The sequence below is a fragment of the Meleagris gallopavo genome, chromosome 11 (assembly GCF_000146605.3).
Source record: "Meleagris gallopavo isolate NT-WF06-2002-E0010 breed Aviagen turkey brand Nicholas breeding stock chromosome 11, Turkey_5.1, whole genome shotgun sequence".
Taxonomy (NCBI): Eukaryota; Metazoa; Chordata; class Aves; order Galliformes; family Phasianidae; genus Meleagris; species Meleagris gallopavo.
The window spans coordinates 9,709,156-9,719,609 of NC_015021.2; the positions used below are offsets into that span (position 1 = coordinate 9,709,156).

General features: G+C 56.3%; 1 protein-coding gene across 2 annotated transcripts; it reads left to right on the plus strand.

Annotated features, from left to right (window-relative positions):
• The first annotated feature begins 6 nt into the window (after window positions 1-6).
• On the plus strand, window positions 7-6,772 carry AMOTL2 (angiomotin like 2). Of its 2 annotated transcripts, none has more exons than XM_010716531.3 (9): window positions 7-684; window positions 1,861-2,092; window positions 2,980-3,124; window positions 3,388-3,480; window positions 4,204-4,499; window positions 4,590-4,882; window positions 5,038-5,210; window positions 5,367-5,519; window positions 5,687-6,772. In XM_010716531.3, exons 1-9 carry the CDS (start codon window positions 11-13, stop codon window positions 5,743-5,745), a joined length of 2,118 nt encoding a protein of 705 aa, XP_010714833.1. In that variant the 5' UTR covers window positions 7-10; the 3' UTR covers window positions 5,746-6,772. The 2 variants fall into 2 exon arrangements, with proteins under 2 accessions (XP_010714833.1, XP_010714834.1); XM_010716532.3 differs by having other exon boundaries at window positions 5,370-5,519.
• The last annotated feature ends 3,682 nt before the right edge of the window (window positions 6,773-10,454 follow it).

Consider the following 10,454-nt stretch of genomic DNA (forward strand, 5'->3'; position numbering starts at 1 on the left):
CGCGGCGGAGATGAGGACGGCGGAGGATTCGAGCGGGACGGTCCTGCACCGCCTGATCCAGGAGCAGCTGCGCTACGGGAACCTGACGGAGAACCGCACGCTGCTGGCCATCCAGCAACAGGCACTGCGCGGCGGCACGGCCGGCAGCCCCCGCTCGTCGCTGGAGAGCCTGACCCAGGAGGAGAGCCAGATGGTGCCGCAGTCTGCCCGGCAGGAGCCGCAGGGCCAGGAGCACCACGCCGACCACCTGTATTCCGAGCACGGCGGTTACCGGCCGGCCCAGCCCCAGCACAAGGGCGAGGAGCTGCCCAGCTACGAGGAGGCCAAGGCGCACTCTCAGTACTACGCGGGGCAGCGGGGCGGGCAGCAGCACGGCGGCACCCGGCGCCCCGACGACGCCCTCAAGGACCTGAAGCACGGCCACGTGCGGTCGCTGAGCGAGCGGCTGATGCAGATGTCGCTGGAAAGGAACGGGGCCAAAGCGCACGGCCCCATCAGCTCGTCCCACAGCTACCCGCAGCTCTCCCGGCAATACACCCTGCGAGGGCAGCGCCCCGAGGGGACGGAGCCGCGCGGGCCTCCACCGGAGTATCCCTACATCCTCCCCGGCCAGGAGACGGCCGTCGCTTACCTGTCTCGGCCCTGCTCCCGGGACGGGGCCGGCTTCCAGCACCCCGAAGTCAGGTAACCCGCAGCCCTCGCCGCTTCTTGGGTGCGGGTTGGTCCCGGTTTGCCCCAGCTGGTTCAGAATTTCCAACCGACAGCCAAATCTCCACTGCTCTGGGAGGGATCCGGGGTTAATTCAGGAGCTGGAGGCAGGTCAGGAAATGGCTAAATTCGGAATAGGCATGGGCCAGCGTGGAAAGAAAATGTGCTGCTCGAAGTGGAAAAAGCTGCCTGGCGGTCCCCGGCTGATGGTGCCCCCAGCCCCGTGTCTTCCAGCAGTGTGGATGGGAGCGTTGAGCAGTGCTCCTTCCTTCCAGCCGATTGACACCTCCAGCAAAGCCTGGCTTTGCTTTGAGATCTGTGGGTGTGGAGATCTGGACATCTCCTGGTGCTCAGGGAAGGCTGGGAGTGTGGTGTTCTGGCATGGAATCGCTATGGGCAGGAGCTCCAAGCTGACTTACCAAGGCAGGGAGTGATAGCATCTCTGGCAGGAAACGCTCTCCTTCCAGGGAACAAAGAGGGGAAGGGGAGCTGTGAGGAAGATGCATTTGTTCTTCCTCGCTCCTGGATCACCCCATAGGAATGCGGGCTCCAGCAGGGCGGCTGCATGGCTCAGGATGGCTGAGGCAGCCATGGGATGTCGAGGAACTCTGGGTGATAGAATGAGGATGTATTAACAGTGTGGTGGCAAGGCTTCGAGCCAGGAGCCCTGCCAGGAACACACTCTTTGCCCAGAAAAACGAGAAGCTAGTGCTGCAGACTTCCTACACTCATCCTTCACTGAGGTTTTTCCTGACTGCATCACCCAGCAGCAAGGTGGGACCGAGCCCCCTTGACCTAGCAGTCAAGTCCTGTTGTTCTCAGGTGCTTAAATCCTGGATGGGGAGGTGCTCAAGCTGCAGACAGCACCATCAGATAGGGTTTCCTTCGTATTTTGTGTACTCACGGGTGAGTGCCCAAAGCCAACGCTTCCCAGCTGTGCGGGGCAGGTTGGGTGCTCGCAGAGCCTGTCTTATCCTTTTGAGAATGACCAGGGGGCACCCAGCACCTCTTTTGTCCAAAGAGCACCCCTGGGTGCTGCAGGAGCTCTGCGTATCCACACGGGTCGGTTGGAGGATGAGAACATGGGAGCTTGAGGTGGTCGATGTGTTCATCCCCACCAAGTGGCTGAGCATCTCTCTCTTTCCCCCACAGCAGGCTGATGCCAGCGCCCGTCCCCGCAGCATTCCTGCCCCCACCGAGCACGCTGGGCTCACTCAGCCCTGCTGGTGTGGAGGCCCTGGTGAGTGCACAGGCGGCCTCAGCTGGAAGCCGGCTGGCCCAGGTGGATGCGGTGCTGAGGGAGAATGAGAGGCTGCTGCTGGACAATGAGAGGCTACGAAGGGAGCTGGAGAGCTGCACGGAGAAAGCCAGCCGAATCCAGAAGGTGAGCTGGCCTCTGCTCCCTGTCAGCATGCTGGAGATGCAGGACCCCAGCCCCACTGTTTATTTGGGATGTGGGCAATGAGCGCAGATGCTCGGCTCGCTTCTGCTCCCACACAGTGCCTCACTCACCAGCGTCCATCCTTTGGGGAGGAGGGAATGGCTCAGGGACCTCCTGCCCTGCCATGTCACAGGCAGCAGATTTGGGCTGAGAGCAGGTACACCCAGGAATGGCCTCATCTGCACAGCGTGGCTTTGTCCCTTGTTTTTGAGAGAGCTCGTGCATTTGCTTCCTTGCCGCCTGGGGCAGGATCAAGCAGCTGCTGTAAAAATTCACCCCCTTTTGTGGTTTAATCTCTGCCCCCTCTCTCCACTGGCTGCCCCCCACAGCAAGCAGCTGTGCTTCAGTGGCAGCGCAGCTCCTTGGCCAAGTGTGGAAGCGAGGGGAAAAAGAGCCCATTCTGAGCTTCCAGTAGAACTCAGGCTGTCTCCACCCGCCCCAGGAGCGTGCCCGGCCACCACAGAAAGCCCTTTGTGCAGCTTTGCACAAGGGCAGGGCTGTTCCCTGCCGGACAGACGGACACTGGGAGGCACAGGGAGAAGCTGGGCCAGCCCCGAGGGGACCGCACTCAGCCAAATCCATGCTAAGGCAAGAGAACTCTCTCTGCACCCGCAAGGCTGAAAGCAAAACAAAAAGGGGTTTTGCCCCCAGACCTGTGTTATAGTGGGGGTTTCTCACCCTGCGGCTCCTGCCCGTCCTCTGTGGGTTTGCTGAGCCCTGTTGGCAGTGCAGGATGGGTCCTGAGCCTGGACAGTGTTTCGCCAGCATCTGCCTTTCTTTTCCTCATTCCACAAATATCTCACCCCCGCCCGTCACTTCCTCCTCCCCAGCTGGAAACGGAGATCCAGCGCATCTCGGAGGATTACGAAAACCTCATGAAGGCATCCTCCAAGCGGGAAGCACTGGAGAAAGCCATGAGGACCAAGAGAGATGGGGAGATGCGCCGGCTGCAGGACTTCAACCGAGACCTGAAAGGTGAAGAGCGGCTGCGGTCCACAGGTCCATTGGGCTGGCCCAGTGGCTCCTGTGCCCCTGTTCCCAATTCCAGACCTTTCCTCGCCCTTATTTCTGCAGGCCCTCTCTGTCCATCAGCCTTTCCCCAATATGCTTCTTCTTAGCAGTTTTATTAGTCTAAGTGTTTTCACAAGTGGGAGGGGGTAGGTGGTTGGGATTCTGCTTCATCTGACCAAAACAGTCTTTTAAATCTATTTTTCTTAATTTGTTTTTTTTTTACACAGAACGCTTGGAATCAGCCAACAAGCAGCTGGCCAGCAAGACCCAGGAGAACCAAGAGAGCAACCAGGGCACGGTGGCGAAGCTCCTGGCGCAGAGTAAGTCCCCAGGCGCTCGGCTTTGCCTGACTTGCCACAGCAGGGACTCAGTGCAGAAGCCTTTATGCTGGAGGAAGAGGTGGGGTGGGGGGGTGGGAGCTTTTTGCCCTTCCCCAGGGAGAGCTGTGCTGCTCCAGGCGCTGGATGCGAGCCATTAATCCCGGCCGGCCGGCGGGGTGACCTGCATTCTCCACATTCCTGCTGCCATGCGCCGGCTCTTCCAGCACAAAGTCCGCACTCCCTCCCCATGCTTGCCCAGCCCTTCCCATGCTTCTCTTCTATGCAAGCTGGAATTTCTTATCTGGGGGGAAAAATGCAGCAAAGTCCATATTTCTATTTCTCCTAAATATTATTTCATCAGAGAGCTGGTGTTGGTGTTGTGGGAGAGGAATTGTGCCACCTTCCTTGCAACAACTAGGTGTAACCTAGGGCAGATTTTCTCATCGCAGGCCAAATTTTTGGCTGGAATTTGCCAAAAGGAGGCTTTCTGATGCAGCAAGTGTCCATGCTGGTGTCTCGGTCCATCAGGGCATGTCCACGTTCTGAAATATGTACTTCAGGGTTGCCACCTGGCCCCAGCGCACCTCGTGTGCTGGGTGAGGGCTGCTGACACCACACAGCCGAGTGGATACCCATGGGCACAGCCTCTTTTGGGTGGCTTCTGTGGGCCTTTTCATCCTCCAGCATTGCGTCTCCAAGACTTAGCCGGGTTTTCTTTTGCAGGCTATGAGCACCAGCAGGAGAAGGAGAAGCTGGAGCGGGAAGCCTCATTGCTGCGCAGCGCCAACGAGGACCAGCGCCGGCGGGCAGAGCTGCTGGAACAGGCGCTGGGCAGTGCCCAGGCACGGGCAGCCAAGGCGGAGGCCGAGCTGCGGAAGAAGCGGGCGTACGTGGAGAAGGTGGAGCGGCTGCAGGCAGCCCTGGGTCAGCTCCAGGCCGCCTGCGAGAAGCGGGAGCAGCTCGAGCTGCGGCTGCGCACCCGCCTGGAGCAGGAGCTGAAGATGCTGCGGGCTCAGCAGGTAAGGACGTCCCGGGGACTGTGAGGTGCAGGCGATCTGCGTCCCAGCATCTCCTCACCTTCTCTCTGGGTCATTTCTTGGCTGTTGCAGAGGCAAGCGGGAACCGCAGGTGGAGGGACGCCCGAGCTGAGCGCCCACAGGCTGTCCGAGCAGCTGAGGGAGAAGGAGGAGAAGATCTTGGCCCTGGAGGCTGACATGACCAAGTGGGAGCAGAAGTACCTGGAAGAGTGCACCATGAGGCAGTTCGCCATGGATGCTGCTGCCACTGCCGCCGCCCAGCGGGACACCACCCTCATCAGCCACTCGCCACGGCACTCACCCAACAGCAGCTTCAATGAGGACCTCTTGCTGGCCAACCACAAGCACCAGGAGATGGAGAACAGGTACTCCACCTTCCCAGTGAGCTACTTGTTGGGTATTGCCAGCTGTGTGCATCCTCAATGGGCCAAGTGACCCCTGTGAAGTTTTTACCCAAGGTTTTGGCTCCATCGCAAGGTTCCTCCTTCCCATCTCAACTTCTCCCTTTTCATCTCTCCAGGTTAAAAGCCCTTCATGCCCAAATCCTGGAGAAAGATGCCGTCATCAAAGTCCTGCAGCAGCGCTCACGGAGGGACCCCAGCAAAGCCCTGCAAGGCTCCCTGAGGCCGGCCAAGTCTGTACCATCTGTCTTCGCTGCCTCTGCTGCAGAGGGCTCATCCCGTGGCAGCACAGGTAAATGGGGATCCCAGCCCTCTTTGTCTCCAGCAGGGAGCAGCCTAAAATTTCTCCTTGCCACTTTGGAGGTGTCTCTCAGTAACTGGGGAATTTGGGAGTGTTTTGGGTGGGATTTCTTCCATGCTGACAAATTCCTAACGCTGTCTCCTCCAGCAGGCAAAACTGCTGCAGATGAGGCAGCATCGGTGCCCGCCGCTGTGCCCCTGCCCTCTCATGCCAAGCATGGCAGCAAGGATGGCAGCACACAGACAGATGGGATGGCACAGAGCCGGGGTGAGGGTGCGGAGTGCCCAGCCAGCTCAACAGGTGAGTCCTGCGGTCCCCATGGATGCTCCAAGGATTGTGGGGGGCACAGGGAACTGGGCTGGGGTTTGTGTTGCAACTGTAAATCTGGGCACTGAAGCAGTCCAGCTCCAGGAGGACAATCGTACTCCCTTCTCCAGATCTCACATTCTCACTTCATTTCTCTGCAGAGAGCTCAACCATCCCCAGAGCCCCAGACCTGTCTGACATGGTGGAGATCTTGATTTAAGTCTCTACTGGCCTCTTGGCTTCAACTTTCCAGCTTCCAGGCCAGGGAGACCCACCGTCATGACGATGGAACTGGCCAAAGAGGAGCGGTGACAGCACGGTCCTCCACGTCCCATCTCTGCCACCGTCCCCACCGTGTGCCCTACGCACGGCCCCAGGGACACTGGAGTGCCTGGCCCCTGGTCACCCAGAAGATGCGACTCCCTGTAAATACACCCCTGTTTTGTAGGACAGGAGCAAACGTATTTATCACTTCAGCCTCCTTCCCCTCCTCTCCTGGGCTTTCTTCCCGTCTCTCCCTCATCAGCTCCTTTCCATCTCCATCCCCATCTCAGGAGCTGCTGGGAGAGCCCTGAGCACATCCCGTGCTTCCTCACAAAGGGAGAGAATGGAGAATAATGAAACAAAAAAGGAAAAATGAATAATAGAAAGAAAGAAAGTCTGAGGATAAACCTGCAGGAGGTGAGATGCTCAGAGTGGAGCAAGCGTGTCCCGTGGCCGGGTGGGACGTGCTGCCCTGTGCCCCTCTACTGGCAGCTGGCTTCTGCCCGTAGCCAACACCAACTGCTCAGTCCTCAGAACTCAGACACTTCCCAGCCCTGCCCTTCATACATCTCTCTATTTTTTTTTTCTTTCTCCTTCAAATGTGTGCATTTGCTGGACAACTGCATTTTTTATTTTCTCTCTCAGACACGTAAAAAATGCGTTCTGTTCTCATGCATTGTTTACAAAGTAGAAAACAAAACAAACAAAAAAAAAAGAGGAAAAAAAAACCCCCACAAGTTAATAATATTTTAATATTAATATTGTTATTTCTTTTTAAGTATTTTTTTTTTTGTGCTGTGAACTTTTTTATTTTCCTGCCAAAGACGACGAGTTCTTGTTTGTGCATTTTAAGTTATCTGAAGTATTTAAACATAAACCTGGCTGTTTCGTTATGCCGCCCTATACTGAGATTGCTGTAGCATTCCACTTGGTATAACAATATTTTAATAAAAAAATCAATAAAAAAAACCCACAGAGCTCGACCTTTGGTGCTCTTTTAGCACACGTGCCCGAGGCTGAGCATGTAGGGGTTCCCATGGCTGTGGGACAGGTCTCTATTGCTGTGGGGGTGGATTGCAGAGGTCCAAAGCAATGGGAAGGCTTGAGCTGCAATCCTGCTTTGCTTGTGGGCCAGCGCTCTGCACTGCAGCCTTCAATGGGACTCCTGCAGCCTCCCAGGGCTGTACCTGTGCTGCCTCCCCTCTCCTGTTCCCCACAGCTGCAGAGGCTGCCTGGGAAGGGCTGCAGCATTCCTGGCATTCCGCAGTGCTCACACCCGCTGCTTTATTTACCCAAATCCGGATGCAGGTCTGACTGCTTGCAGGCGGCTTTTCAAGAGCTGCAAAGAAAAACCAAAACAAAACAAATGAGGAAAGGGAAGGAAAATCCCGAAGCCCACCTGTAAATGGAGCAAGATGGGGCAGGAGGCCCTGGCTTCTCCTGAGGATGCACCAGCACGGGTGAGCTGTTTGTTTCCTAGGGTTGTTTCTGAACTCGAGGAGTAGCCTGATGCAGCTCAGTGTGTGTGCCCGGGAAGGCAGGAGGAGCTGAGACCCACCAAAATCCTGCCCAGGTGCCCACACTGCTGCAGCAGCATCCACCAGTAAGAAATGCTTCCCAAATCCCGCCGAGAGGGGAGGAGGCGGTGTGCAGATGGGCTCCAAAAACTGATGTTTCTGTCTTCGTGGTCTGGTCTGCACCCACGCTGTCTCCTCAGTGTTGTGCCATCAACAGCATCACTTGCACCCGCTGTCCTTCGTCCCACACCAGGTCCTGCTCAGGTGAGGGCACGTCCCTGTCCCTGCCACAAGGTCACCAAGGATCCATTTGCTTTCTCAACTAAAATACTGAGAGGGAGTCAGAGCTGCTCCCATCCTCGTGCTCCTGATCCTTGTGTCCCAGTATCCCTGTATCTCTGTGTCTTTGTATCCCTGGGTCTCCATGTCCTCAGTCTTTCATCCCTGCACTCCTGCAGCTTCAATCCCTGGGTCTCTGCATCCCTGTATCTTTGTATCCATCATCCCCGCATCCCAACTGAGAATGGATCTTGGTCCTCAGAGCATCCCTGGGGCTGGGCCTCTTCATCCTCCTGCCTCCGTTCTCTCCGTTTCCACAGCCACGTTGCTATGTCTGGAAAGGGAAAGGGGAGCCTATCACAATCTCCTTGAGATGGAAAACACCACTTTAAAAATCCCCCAAGTCCCCACCTTCCATCAGGATTTGGCAGAAAGGGGGATTTCCCCCAGTCTTCGTCTGATAGAGGAGGACCCGTGCAGGGGCGAAGTGTGGGGCACAGCAAACCAGTTGGGCAGAGCATGCAGCCTCACGCCCCAGCTTGCTCTGGGTGCAGGAATGAGGCTCTGCCCGCTGTGCCGGCTCTCCCCACTGCAGGCTGCTCCTTCCTCAGCCCCAGCCCTCCTCCTCCTCCTCCTCCTCCTCCTCCTCAGCTGGAACACGCTGGGCGAATTCCTCATTCCTGTTCCCCGCGCCGCGCTGCCTGCCTGCCATCTTTGCATGCAAACAGTAAACAGGCTGTTATTATCTGGGATGCTTTGAATAACTGTGGCTATTTTCTCTCTTCCCAGTATTCTAAAAAGGCAAAAAATTCCCTGCGGTTTCTGAGTCAAGGTTTTTTTTTTTTCCCTCCTTCCCTCTCTCTCCCTTCCCTTTCCTTCCCACCATCTCCATGACAAACTAATGAAGAGCTCCCTGCTCTGCTCCAGGGCTCAGTGAACCTGGGCAGTCCATGGGCTTTCCATCTCTAGAGAGCTCCCAACCTTCCAGGCATGGCCAAGTGCACTTCTCTATTCCAACCATCCCAGGCCTTGTGCTCAGATCTGAGGGCAGATGTTGGGATGGAGTCAGTGGGATGCGATGGCCTTGGGGCACCTCTCCCACCTGCAGGCCTCACGCTCAGCACAGAGTGATGGGGAGAGGTGAGAGAAAGGTTTTGAGGTCAATGGATGCTCTTTTAGGTGAATGTTGGGTTGTAGAGGTCGGGTTGCTTTTTGAAGCTCTCCGTTTTCCAACATGCCTTTGGAAATACTCATGTGGAAATTGAAAGGCAGAGAAGTGACACAGCTCACTGCAGGGCTGTATGCTTGCTCACGGGTTTTGCTGCAGCAGGAAGGGTTGAGAGGTTTGGGGAGCTCAGCAGACCCATGTGCCCTATCTAGAAACCTTGGGAGAAATTGGAGAGAAATTGGGAAATTCCAGTTTTTCTGCCTGGTTGCATCTTCCAGGATAGAAAACAACGCAAAGCAACCCAAAGCCAGGTGTATGATGCCATGGAAGACTCTGCTCCATCACCCATCCTTCAGGGGCTGCAGAGCTCAGGCTGGGAGTCAGTGAGGCCCTTCTGCCCCGTAGTGGGGCTGCACTTCCCATGGGCTTTGCTCTGGGGAGTGCTTTGTCCCCATGCACTGTTGCCTTGCCCCTATACAATGTCACTTTCCTTTCCACTTCAGAGCTGAAACTCCCCAAAACCACAAATGTGTAAGGATTTTTGTTTGCTAATCCAAGAGAAAGTACGTATTTTTCACTGTTCTCATGCTTCAGGAATTTACAGAGATATTTTCATCAAATTTAGGGAAAACAATTGGATTCAGGCAGAGCGAAGGGGTGGGAAGTTTCAGCTGCTGATGCCTGAAACAGCACAGCCATGAGTGGATGAAGTCTCCTTGAAACTCTCCATGGTGGGGGAGACTGCTGCCCTTGAATTTTCCAATTCTGTGGTGAAGGTGCAGTCCATTTCTTGGCAAGCCAGCCTGGAGTCCCACATCACCCCCAGCACTTCCAGCTGTGCAGCAGGGGCTCCAAAACCCCAAAACCCAGCTGGATTTTGGCACACTCACGTTATCGAGCGAAGAGCCGGGTCAGGTGAGCCCATAGGCAAGCGCCAGCTGGAATTACGGCGCGACAGAACGGTTTGGGTTGGAAGGGACCCTAAGGACACCCAGATGTCCGTGGACACCTCCACCACCTCAGGCTGCTCAGAGCCCCATCCAACCTGGCCTCGAGCACCTCCAGGATGGGGCACCCACAGCCTCATGGCAGAGCTTGGGGGTGCAGGACCCGCTCTCCCCACCCTTCTGAGGCACACCGAAGGATGTCAGTGGCTGAAGGGCTGTGGTTGTGGGGGATTTTTTTTGGCACAAGCAAGCTGGGTTTCCCCAGCTTGGAGGAGCTCTGTTGGCTCTCCATCAACTTTACACCAAAATGGGTGGGCAGGGTGCAGGGCCTGTCCTCAGAGCGGGGCCACGGCTGCTGGGCAGCAACAGGGAGGGATGCAACATAATGGAGCTGTGGCACTGCAGTGAGAAAGCAGCTTTCAGGCACTCAAACGCCGAGAGCGAATGGCAGAACGCAGCGTTTGGCCTCGGCAGAAAATGACGCGCGCTGGAAAATATTCCCACCCACATTTTGACACCCTGAAAGCCCAATGATTTTTGTTTGTTTGTTTGTTTTGCATCGGGTCCAGTGTGAAGCAATGCAGAGCTGCCCTTGGGATGCTATGGTGTGTGCGAGGGGGCCGTGGGGTTCAGGCAGTGGGGAGCATTGCAGAGCCCCACACAGAGCCCGGCAGCTCCTGGCGCATCCCAACGCCACCAGAAGTTTTGGAGCACGTTGCCGTGGTGACCCAAATGTTGTTTTTCCAGCTGTCCA